Source organism: Schistocerca gregaria, chromosome 2 (assembly GCF_023897955.1).
Source record: "Schistocerca gregaria isolate iqSchGreg1 chromosome 2, iqSchGreg1.2, whole genome shotgun sequence".
In the NCBI taxonomy this organism is placed as follows: domain Eukaryota; kingdom Metazoa; phylum Arthropoda; class Insecta; order Orthoptera; family Acrididae; genus Schistocerca; species Schistocerca gregaria.
Window position 1 is genome coordinate 54,259,077 of NC_064921.1, and position 13,250 is coordinate 54,272,326.

General features: G+C 39.4%; 1 protein-coding gene across 3 annotated transcripts in view; it reads right to left on the minus strand.

The window, feature by feature from the left end:
- Nucleotides 1–3,089: 3,089 nt before the first annotated feature.
- The window catches only part of LOC126336295 (F-box-like/WD repeat-containing protein TBL1XR1), a 165,688-nt gene continuing 155,527 nt past the window's right edge, over nucleotides 3,090–13,250 (minus strand). For all 3 annotated transcript variants that reach the window (XM_049999828.1, XM_049999830.1, XM_049999829.1), the window contains exons 10-11: nucleotides 8,586–8,687; nucleotides 3,090–3,300 (exon numbers count right to left, since the gene is read on the minus strand). In XM_049999828.1, coding sequence (XP_049855785.1) covers nucleotides 3,271–3,300; nucleotides 8,586–8,687 — 132 coding nt within the window. In that variant the 3' untranslated portion in view covers nucleotides 3,090–3,270. The remainder of the gene's footprint in view (nucleotides 3,301–8,585; nucleotides 8,688–13,250) is intronic.

Below are 13,250 nucleotides of genomic sequence, written 5' to 3' on the forward strand. Positions count from 1 at the left end.
TAAATCATTTAGCAATTTGTTTTGATCTTCTGATGACTCTATTAGTCAACAAACAACAATGTCACCTGCAAAAACAACCTAAGACAGCTGCTCAGATTGTCTCCCAAATCGTTTATATAGATAAGGAACAGCAAAGGGCCTATAACACTACCTTGGGGAACACCAGAAATCAATTCTGTTTTACTCGATGGCTTTCCATCAATTACACCAACTGTGACCTCTCTGACAGGAAGTCCCAAATCCAGTCACATAACTGAGTCGATATGCCATGAGCATGCAATTTCACTATAAGCCATTGTGTGATACAGAGACAAAAACCTTCTTGAAATCCAGAAATACAAAATTGATCTGAAATCGCTTGTCAATAGCACTCAGCACTTCACGCAAGTAAAGAGCTACTTGTGTTTCATAAGAATGATTTTTTCTAAACCCATGTTGACTGTGTGTTAATAGACCGTTTTCTTCGAGGTAATTCATAATGTTCAAACACAATATATGTTCCAGAATCCTGCTGCATATCGACAATAATGATATGGGCCTGTAATTAAGTGGATTACCCCTACTACCTTTCGTGAATATTGTTGTGACCTGTGTGACTTTCCAGTCTTTGGGTATGGATCTTTCGTCGAACGAACTGTTGTATAGTATTGTCAAGTACGGAGCTAATGCATCAGCATAATCTGACAGGAACCTAATTGGTGTAAGTCTGGACAACAAACCTTGCTTGTATTATGTAATTTAAGACGCGTCACTACTCCCGAGGATATTTACCTCTGTGTTACTCTTGTTGGCAGCTGTTCTTGATTCGAATGCTGGAATATTTACTTCATCTTCTTTTAAGGCATTACGGATGGCTGTGATTAGTAACTCTGCTTTAGCAGCACTGTCTTCGATAGTATCTCCACTGCTATCACACAGATAAGGCATGGATTGTTTCTTGCTGCTAGCATATTTCACATACTACCAGAATCTCTTTGGATTTTCTGCCAGATTTCGAGACAAAGTTTCGTTGTGGAACCTGTTATAAGCATCTCACGTTTAAGTCCGCACTAAATTTCAGCTTCCGTAAAAGATCGCCAATCTTGGGGATTTTGCATTTGTTTAAATTTGGCATGTCTGTTTCGTTGTTTCTACAACAGTGTTCTAACCCATTTTGTGTACCAACGAGGCTTAGCTCCATCGTTTGTTAATTTATTTGGTATAAATGTCTCTATTGCTGCTGATACTATTTCTCTGAATTCAAGTCACATCTGGTCTACACTTATATCATTAATTTGGAAGGAATGGAGATTGTCTCTCAACTGATTTTTTATCTGTTTTTTTTTTTTTAATAGGTATATTTTGGGAGGATTTGGAGGTTACAATATTCAATCTCTCTATGACAACCCTGTGTTCACTAATACCTGTATCCATTTTGATGCTTGTTATTAACTCAGGATTATTTGTTGTTAAGAGGTCAAGTGTGTTTTCAGAACCGTTTACTATTCGCGTGGGCTCATGAACTGATTGCTCAAAATAATTTTCAGAGAATGCATTTAGCACAATTTTGGATGATGTTTTATGTGTACCTCTGGAATTAAACATGTATTTGCACCACCATATCAAGGGTAAATTTCAGTTACGACCAACTATAATAGTATGAGTCAGGTACTTGTTTGAAATCATACTCAAATTTTCTTTGAACCTTTAGCAACTGTATCATCTGAATTTGGACGTCAGTAAAAGGATACAATTCTCATTTTTTTTTCTGGTTGCCAAGAATGACCTCTGCCAATACTAACTTACAGGAACTATCTACTTCAATTTCGTGACACGATGAACTACTTCTAGCAGTGAAAAACACACCACCACCAACCGTGTTTAGCCTATCCTTTCGGAACCATTAGGTTCTTCAAAAATATTTTGGCTGAGCTTATCCCTGGCTTTAGCCAGATTTTAGTGCCTATAACGATTTGAGCATCGGTGCTTTCTATTAGCGCTTGGAGCTCTGGTACTTTCCCAACACAGCTACGACAATTTACAACTGTTATACCAATGGTTCCTGTATCTACGTTCTTGCTGTGTTTGCCCTGCACCCTTTGTGGTTGAAGCCCTTCTCGTGTTTTCCAGAGACCCTCTAACCTAAAAAACCGCCCAGTCCATGCCACAGAGCCCCTGCTACTCGCGTAGTCGCCTAATGCGTATAGTGTACACCTGATCTATTCAGCAGAACCCAAAACCCAGCCACCCTTTGGCACAAGTTGAGGAATTTGCAGCCTACACGGTCGCAGATCCATCTGAGCCACATTACTGAAGTTGGTAATTTCTCTCCATCATACATGTTATTGATAAATTACTACAAATACTTTGGCACTGCACCAAGCTGTGTTATTGTAAAATAAATATTGTAGGTGAAGAATATTTCTTCATGTTTTTCAAGTGCATCCTTAGCAAATTTATTATAGACATAGTTTTCCTTAGCAAATTTATTACAGACATAGTTTTGTAACAAGGGTAGTAAATTCTCAGCAGCTTCATTTTTTGCTGTCCACCACCTCGTAATTTGCAGTGCTTGGCATTTGACTCCAATGCTTGCACATTGCAGTTGCATCTAAAATGAGATACATTGTGTAATTTAAATGCTCAATACTCTATATAGAATTTAATGAGAAAATATACATCAGCACTTAAAGAAGTATTTTCAGCTTTGTATCACAACTACCATCTTGACCATTGCCCTTGTAAAAGAGGCAGAAAAATTTAGTTAAGTCTCTTAATATGATGATCATAATTCAGACGTATCATATTTTAAGAGTCACTAGCTGTTACAGCCTATGTCTATACTTTATAGAGTTATTGTAACTGTGTTGGCAAATTTGACACACAAATGCAACAATAATTTAAGTGAATAATTATTTCATAAGTGGCATACTGGAGTCACTGTTCTAGAAAAGACACAGAATTCTGTAAGTGCTGTGCAGTCTTATTTCTGAACGCTTTGAGAATTGTATTAAAATGGATTTTTCCCGTAAGAAATTACCTCTCAGTTCTGTAGCATTATTGTTTCTGTTTATAAGGAGGATGGTGGAATAGAATATCAGAAATGTATCTAAAAATAAAGGTACTTTATTTTGTAAACTAATTGGACAGTACACAAACCATATATGTAACATTTAACGTACTGACACATAAAAAAGTCTTTTTGTTTCTCATTATTGTTCAGACATTTGCACATATATAAAAACACTGATCAGAGTCCATTAGTACCTAATTTAAAAAAGAAGTTTTCTCTCAAAGCTTGCGGAGGTCCAGCACAAAGACCTGAAAGGAACCAAAAAGTTCTGTTAGCTTTTTTCTTGACAGCAAAGAAAAAACATTTATGTCACTAACTATGCTATTTTATAGCACAATTTATATATAAAATTTTCATCAGGTTAGCATTTCCTGTATTTCATTTACAACATCACCAAATTAAATGAATTTTAAATCCTTGAATCTCTAAAACTGTTGGCCTATCCACATGTGTGTTCTCATCTCAAAAGAGCTTTCTCTTCAAGAAAATATTAAATATTTCCGAGAAGGCCTGCAATTATCCAATAAAGTGTCCCTTGCAAACCACAATATTTCAGAGCATATTTTGGTAGAAAGCAGTAGTAAATGTATCACAAATTCAATGTGCATTGATCAAAACTGCAATTTTTTTTTGGTCATCTGACACTAGAAAAAGTAACTGACTCTTAAAAACTTAAACAAACTTCCATATTATTCCTCTGAAAATCAGACAGATTCATTAACTGAAGAGGAGCTTCTCAAGAATACTTCTAGTAGTTCTGATGTTTGTTGCCAAAAATTCACAAACCTCTATTAAGTACACGGCAGGGATTACTTAGCAATGTATTGAGTATTAGAGATTTCGCCCATTCCAAGTGCCTATGGTGTGAGAAGAGTGGCTACTTTTGTGTGTGTGTGTGTGTGTGTGTGTGTGTGTGTGTGTGTGTGTGTGTGTGTGTGTGTGTGTGTGCGCGCGCGCGCGTGCGTGCACATGTGCATGGGCACGCGCACGCGCGCTGGCATGTACCATAATTAGCCTACTTTTGGCTTTGCAGTCCTTATGGGAATGATATGTATGGAGCTGTATTACATTCTTACACTGTTTCCTTCAACTCTGGTTCCAAGAACTTTAGAAGGATGCTTTCAAAAGATAGCTGACACCTGTCTTCAAAAGTCTGCCACTTTACGATTTTTCAGCATTACTGTGATGCTCTCCCATGAGTCAAACAAACACATGACCTGATCTCCCATGTTGTCTCGTTGTGATTAATTAATGGTGTGCTTCCGGATGGCTCCACCAGGTTGGCGTCCAGGCAGTGAGCTCACATAATAGCAAAACTTGCAGCACATGGTGAAGTCAGCTTGGTTGGCTGTCAAAATACTGTACAGAAACCATAAATGACAACTTGGCAGAACATCTGAAACCACAGCATTAACCATGTGACCATTCATGGAACTCTTCTTTAGACATGTTCCATGTTAGTCATATTTGGTACCTGATTCTACACACCTGAGCAGTATCCTTTGTAGACTGTCTACATTTGCACATTATCCTGCCAATAAACCAAAGTCTGCTACGTGAATTATGGATGACTGACTTTATGTGATCATTCCACTTCATAGTCCCACAAATTATTACACTCACATATTTGTATGAATCGTCTGATTCCAATTGCAACTCACTGATGGTGTAGTCATATGATACTGCTTTTTTGCATATTTCAGACCATTTAAAGCAAGTTTGATTGGATATTTGTGCATCTTTTTTCATATAGTAGGTCACTGTATGAAAAATGTCTGAGGATATCGCTTCTTGTGTCAACAATCCTCCAGCCAAGACAATATGATGTGTCCTGCTCTATAAGAAATACTCAATCCAGTCACAAAATTTTTTTATACCCACATACTTGTACTTGTGTTAATAATAAATGTTAGTGCAGTACTGCAAGTCAAAAAGTACTGCGTCCACCTTATTTCTTGATCCATTGTTTTCAGGATTTTAGGATGTGATGTGAGAAAAGTGCAAGTTCAGTTTCACACGATTATTGTTTTCATAATCTACACTCATTGGCATGAATGTGGTAATTCTCTTGAGATACCTCATTACGTGACTCATGCTATCTTTCAATCAATGGGTACATAGGCCCTACCAAGTCTTCATCGCAGAGCAGCACTTGCACACTAAATCCTCAATTATTCGTTGGATGTATGCCAATCTCTGTCTTTCCTACAGTTTTTACTCACTATCACTCTTAATATCATGGAAGTTATGCCCTGGCATTTTAACACCTGTCCTGTCATTCTGTCCCTTTTCTTGTTAGCATTTTCCATATGTACCTTTCTTCGCTGATTCTGCAGAGAACATTTTCATTCCTAATTTTAATCAGCCCACCAAATTTGTGCCATTCTTCTGTGGCACCACATCTCAAATGCTTTGATTGTCTTCTGTTCTGGTTTTCCCACAGTCTATGATTCACTACCATACAATTCTATGCTCCAAATGTACATTCTCAGACATTTATTTCTCGAATTAAGGTCTATGTGTGATACTAGTAGACTTCTTTTAGCCAGGAATGCTCTTTGCCTATGCTCATCTGCTTTTTATGTTGTCCTTGCTTCACCAATCGTGGGTTACTTGCTTCCAAGGTAACAGAATTCCTTGGTCTACTACATGATCACCAATTTTGATGTTAAATTTCCACTACTCTCATTTCTGCTACTTCCCATTACCTTCATCTTTCTTCAGTGTACCCTTAATCCATATTCTGTACCCATTAGGACACCACTGCATTCAACAGATCCTGTAATTCTTTCCTCCACTAAGGATAGCAAAGTCGTCAGTGAATCTTATCACTGATATCCTTTAACCTTGAATTTTAATACCGCTCTTGAATCTTTCATTTATTGTCATCATGTCTTCTTCAAGGTATAGGCTGAAATAAGGTATTTAAAACTTGCTCAATTTTTTTAATAGAGTCACAATGTATTTCACTATTTACTTATAAGACTCTGCAGCTTTACCACAATTACTCAGTGAACACAGCACTTTAAAACTTAATCAAAATTTCTGAAACATTATCACTGCAATTGGTTACCCTTCCCTGAAAATGCTGCTCCAACTCCAACATAGCAAAAATTATGGGTTAGAAATTTTTATCTTCCCCTTTCATAGTGTAGTGAATCTGCACACAAAATATGAATAAAATCTGAGATCACTAATTATACTTGTAGACCGCATAATACACAATCATCCTACTCTGTTTTCTATGCACATTTGACCACCAATATACTAACATATAGAAATTATTCAGCAATTAAATGATTAGGTTATAAGAAAAATGGTATCCAGAAAACTCTAGCAACTTGAGTGGTAAATCCTATATGGAGTACTGTTTTAACCCAGGATAAATATTCACCATGGAAAATAATGTGCCTTGAGTGTAACAAATTCCAGTTTTGAAACACTCTTCAAACTGGCCACTTTTTCCTCTTAAGAGTGCTTCTACAGTTCAGTTAGAAGAAAAAAACTCTACAAAAATTTGAAATTAAGGAGAGAGGAAGCAGTCCGTAAAACAGATGAATCATATTTTAAGAGTCCCTGGCTGCTACAGGCTATATCTGGTTAGTTTAGAGAGTGCTCAGACCTGTATTGCAAACTTGACACACAAATGCCCCAATAATATGCTATTTAAATTAACAAATACTAATCTAATGAAAGAATATCAGGAGCATTATTAAAAACACTGAAACGCTGAGTGACTAATACTTTCATAGGCATTGTACTAAGGAACACTGTGCACTGTAAGATTCAGAATTCTGTAAGTGCAATGTAGTCTACTTTCTGAATGCTATGAGAACTATGCAGCAGACTGATACATACCTCCTGGGTTTAGAGAAGACAGCTGCACAAAATCTACAAGACATATTAAAAAATGGCACTTATTGGTGGATAGAGCACAGTATTTGATTCACAATATATTATATGGCATTGATCCATGGTGCACCACCAGGGGGCTGAGATTCCAGAATGTGGTACACAACAGATCAATGAATGTGTTGTGTCCCATAAATCATTAAATATGAGTCAATTGTGACATTTCAGCAATAATTTCCTATCAAAACTCAGGTAAAAGCTTCAACATACAAAACAATCCATGAGTGGAACAATGCATCCCAAGAGACTACTGCTTATGTGCCCAAACAGTCTACCTGGGACTGTCAGCAGAGAAGGTGAAGCATGCCCGGAAAACACTCGTTAGGAGCACAAAGACATTGATGACACATGTGAGCAGAGGCAGATGCTATGTATGATGACTACTCAAGACCATGAGCTATGTTTCAACTTTTGCACTGACGTGATGCGGCGACTTGAGGAATACGGTTTTTCACAAAGCAGGTTTTCAGTGACAAAGCCCCATTTCATGTGTCTAGAAATGTGAATCATCATAAGATTAGGTTAGATCAGGTGTTTGGTGCACAGAACATCCATAAAATATTTTGGAACTCATGTGTGGTTGACTTAAAGTAAATGTCTTTTGTGCAATGTCCTCTTCAAAAAGTTATGAATCATTTTTCTTTGTGGAGAAAAATGTGACACGTTTTGTGTACCTGGACATGCTCCAGCAATGCTTGTACCACAATTACAGCAACACAGTGGAGATTTCATTTTGCATCAAGATAGTGCTCCACCACACTCTTTTTCAGAAGTTCATAGTTACCTCAATGCTAAACTGTCTCAGCTTATCATCATGACTCACCTCTTCTTCAGTGGCCCCCATAGTCAACTGACTTAACTCCGTGGATTTATTCTTATGGGCTTATGTCAAAGATCATGTTTTCCTGCCTTAATTTGGAAGAGCTGCACGAATGAATAATTACTGGGGCTGCTGCTATCAACCATGGGTGTTGGGACATGTGCAACAAGAGTTTGACTACCGTATTATTGTTTCCCATGTCACAAATAGTGCCCATATTGAGCACCTGTAATGTGAGTCAAAAACCTAGAGAAATGCTCTGCCCACTGATGTGTGTCCATTTCCTGTGTGTCTTATAGTTGTCATACAGTCAACTTCTGAAACACAGGAGGTGCTTATGAATAAGCATATGTTGCACTTGTTAGAAAATTATAATCTTCCAAACACTGCACACCAAAACTCATGAATATGATTCAATCTAGACCAAATACTTCCTGCAAACAAGGTTAAGGCCCATCACTCTCGCCTCTCAGGTATTTTGTTATATCTGCATTTTCCCTCAGATATAACTTTACTATCTTAAGAGATTCTTTCACCTGCAAGTTGAGTTACATAAATTTCTTTTCAGCTGGCTAATCAAGTTTCCTTTCAGCAGACAAGAAATATATCCTTAAAAACAAATAAATAAATAAATAAGAAATTGTTTCTGATGACAAAGTGCTAGTAACAAGCTGGGGAACTAAATTACACCTTGCTGTTTCTTTTCTTTTTTTCATAATTTCACAGGTGTAGCTATTGTGATTTTTCTTACCCTTATATGTACTATAGTATCAACCAAAAACTATTAACTTCAATACTTACACTTCCATCAGAAGCACTGGCTCCTACTTTATCACCCCTTGAATTCCAGCATACTTCAAATATCCCTCCCGTCCCCTTGTAACTGTGGACAAGCTGACCGGTCTGCAAAACAAAAGCAGCAAGTTAATTAATTTTCTAACAACCAGTAAGATGTAACAGGCAGAATACCAACAGTATCAACTGTACAAGAAATATTTGGAAAGCTTTACACTAGCTGCCTAAACATAAAAAATTAAGCATGTGAAAAAACACACACACACACACACACACACACACACACACACACACTAGTGTTTCTGCAACATTAACACAAACTTTAGAGATGATCGCTAATATCTATCTCCAGAGGTCTCTGTTAATAGATAAAAGAAGACAAAGCATCATTATAGACTACAAAGTCTGCCCAAAAATTATACCTACAAGGCAAATGCTGCAAGTGATCTCCATTGTGTTTTGAGAATATTAAGGGCAGCATCAGACAGTGGTCAAGGTTTTATAGGCCACAAAATTATGAACAAGAAAAACAATGTATGGGCACCTCATCATAAAACAAAGTGCAGTTTACAGCCATAGAACATATAGGAAGAATGTCTCACAAAACAATACACACATTTCAAAAAATAATATTAAAATTACCTTCCAAAAGACAAATAACATCAAAACACAAATATGACATAAATTACAAAATAACAAGAACAAGTAAAAATGCTCAGGAGTTTATAAGGTTTTGTGTCACAACTGTGGTATGAAATACACTCCTGGAAATTGAAATAAGAACACCGTGAATTCATTGTCCCAGGAAGGGGAAACTTTATTGACACATTCCTGGGGTCAGATACATCACATGATCACACTGACAGAGGCAACATAGACACAGGCAACAGAGCATGCACAATGTCGGCACTAGTACAGTGTTTATCCACTTTTCGCAGCAATGCAGGCTGCTATTCTCCCATGGAGACGATCGTACAGATGCTGGATGTAGTCCTGTGGAACGGCTTGCCATGCCATTTCCACCTGGCGCCTCAGTTGGACCAGCATTCGTGCTGGACGTGCAGACCGCGTGAGACGACGCTTCATCCAGTAACAAACATGCTCAATGGGGGACAGATCCGGAGATCTTGCTGGCCAGGGTAGTTGACTTACACCTTCTAGAGCACGTTGGGTGGCACGGGATACATGCGGACGTGCATTGTCCTGTTGGAACAGCAAGTTCCCTTGCCGGTCTAGGAATGGTAGAACGATGGGTTCGATGACGGTTTGGATGTACCGTGCACTATTCAGTGTCCCCTCGACGATCACCAGAGGTGGACGGCCAGTGTAGGAGATCGCTCCCCACACCATGATGCCGGGTGTTGGCCCTGTGTGCCTCGGTCGTATGCAGTCCTGATTGTGGCGCTCACCTGCACGGTGCCAAACACGCATACGACCATCATTGGCACCAAGGCAGAAGCGACTCTCATCACTGAAGATGACATGTCTCCATTCGTCCCTCCATTCACGCCTGTCGCGACACCACTGGAGGCGGGCTGCACGATGTTGGGGCGTGAGCGGAAGACGGCCTAACGGTGTGCGGGACCGTAGCCCAGCTTCATGGAGACGGTTGCGAATGGTCCTTGCCGATACCCCAGGAGCAACAGTGTCCCTAATTTGCTGGGAAGTGGCGGTGTGGTTCCCTACGGCACTGCGTTAGATCCTACGGTCTTGGAGTGCATCCGTGCGTCGCTGCGGTCCGGCCCCAGGTCGACGGGCACGTGCACCTTCCGCCGACCACTGGCGACAACATCGATGTACTGTGGAGACCTGACGCCCCACGTGTTGAGCAATTCGGCGGTACGTCCACCCGGCCTCCCGCATGCCCACTATACGCCCTCGCTCAAAGTCCGTCAACTGCACATACGGTTCACGTCCACGCTGTCACGGCATGCTACCAGTGTTAAAGACTGTGATGCAGCTCCGTATGCCACGGCAAACTGGCTGACACTGACGGCGGCGGTGCACAAATGCTGTGCAGCTAGCGCCATTCGACGGCCAACACCGCGGTTCCTGGTGTGTCCGCTGTGCCGTGCGTGTGATCATTGCTTGTACAGCCCTCTCGCAGTGTCCGGAGCAAGTATGGTGGGTCTGACACACCGGTGCCAATGTGTTCTTTTTTCCATTTCCAGGAGTGTATATGGGCCTGACAGATTTATACACAATTAAAAAAGAAAATGCTTCAGGCTACTACTCTGGTTGTCTCCCTGGTTAACTACTGCTTCCCTTTAATGTCCTTTGACTTTTATATCTGTAGTCTGGTTTCTGTAACAGCTATGAATAGGTTTCACTACCTGTATTTTATACCTTCTACCTTCAGAATTTCAAAGAGTGCATTCCCATCAAGATAGTTCAAACTTTCTCTAAAACTACAAATGCTATAAAAATAGGTTTGACTTTCTTCAGCCTATTATGTAAGATAAGTCACAGAGTCATACTGCCTTGTGTGTTCATATATTTCTCTCAAATCAAAATTGATACTCCCTGAAGTCAGTGACTACCAGTTCTTCCATTCTTGCATAAATAATTCATGTTTATGTTCTTCATCTATGACTCCTTAAGCTGAAGGTTCGGTTATGTCAATATTTGCCAGCACTCCAACTTACTTTTGAAGTCTGGGGTCATTTCCCATGTCTCATACGTCTTGCAGAGGTCATTTCACCTGTCTCATATGCCCCTGCATACCAGGTGGGGTAATTTTGTCATGGCCAATCCTCCCATGGAGCTCAATGATACTGAGGGCACATAATCTACTCTTGGGGCCTTATTTTGTGCTTGAGTCTTTACAATGTACACTTGAGCCTGTCAGTGTCTCAACAGAAAGAAAAAAAAAATCACAAGGCGATAAATTGGGTGACCCTGGGGGGCAGGGAATGTCTCCTCACAAAGAGAGAACATATACAGGAAAGAACGCATTCTAAACTTCTAGATAATGCCGAGAAGTGTTAGTGGTGGCGCCATCTTACAGGAACCAGGCTTCTCCCTCTTCACAGCCCCCAAAACAAATCTGGTTTAACTTAGGTCAGAGGAAGATCTCTTATCATGTGACAGTGATATTTTGAATTACCCCTTACTGTTACACCATCATCTTCGAAAAAATTCAAACACCAAATCCAGCAACAACACACCAAATCCAGCAACAACACACCAAATCATTAAGTGGTCTGATGTCATGCCTGAGGGTTTTCTACTTCCCAGTAGTGGAATTTTCGTTTATTTACGGTACTTGACAAGTGAAAGTGGCCCTTATCAGAAGAAATCAAAATAGTGCCATGAGGAACGCTCTGAAGAATTTCCTCACTAAGAGCTCAGTGAGTTTCAAAATATCTCTCTCTTAATTCTTGGGTAACCATAATTTTGTATGGCTGCATTTGAAGATATCAGTGCTGGATTCTTCTTACATCTCTATTAGACAATCCCAGGGCAGGTGCATGTTTAGGTACTGAGCACTTTGGAGATTGCTGGATGGATGCTTCACATGGAGCACATGTTCTGGTGTTGTTACACTCCAATGTCAGCCAGGTTTTCTTTTCAGTGCAGAACCTGATGTTCTAAAGTTTGAAACCCAAACTCGAATGGTTTTTCTATCAGGAACAGAATCATGTCACCCAAGTCCACACCAAATCCAAAGCGCCCACTGAGTAGCAATCACAGAACCACCATTACAAGTATACTCCTTCCAAAAAAACACATGATGCTCGTATAGCCAAGCAATGGCACGTACTGAAAATGGCACACACCCCCTTCACATGAGTATCCCCATCACAGCTCAAAAAGCAGCCTCTCCAGAAACGGGTGGTCTTCCTGCCAGACCCTGTATATGTTTGTAATTTGTCTTGTGTACATTAGGAAATCAAATGGTGTCTATTCAAACTACTCGTAAACAGAAAGCAACCAGGAGCAGGTGAAAGATGTAGCTCTTTCCGACATAACATAGAAGAGCGATAATGACACCATTGGCAGGAATGCTGAAATGCCGACAATAGCGAGTCATCATTCTATTGTGCACATTTACCTGCTGTTGTGCCCAAGCATACAGGAATACCCTACCATTAGCCGTCAGGTCAGAAGAACAGTATACATCAAATGTGAACAACATATGACTGAGGAATGTGGTGAAAATTATATATAATGCTTGAAATAGTAATTACATGTTTAATCTGTGTGGTTTACTGTAATGTTGCAAAATTAATGTAGCCTCAGTTGTAAAATAACTGGAAATTTAAAAATGAAGATAATAAAGATACTGCTTGAAATGTTTGAAATAGTACAGCAGAGATTATATAGATCAAAAAGGTGATTTGAATAGTAATAAAGTAATACAGAAGTTGTGAGACAATTTTAAGATATCCATGTCCTCAAAATATAATTTCACCAAATAAGCTTAAAGTCAAAATAAAATCTTTCATGGAACTACATGGCAGCCAGAGCATGATAGGCCTCATTACTCCTGTAAGAAGGGTTTATTTTGATTACTGAAGTTCACATTAGAAGGCATGCGACTGTTAAGTTAAAAACCATTGGCGATCTTTTACAGAAGCTAAAAATTTAGCGCAGACTCAAGAACAGCTATCAACATGAGTAACTTAGAACTAGATATCTTCAGAGTAGTGAAGCAACTTAAATCACTTA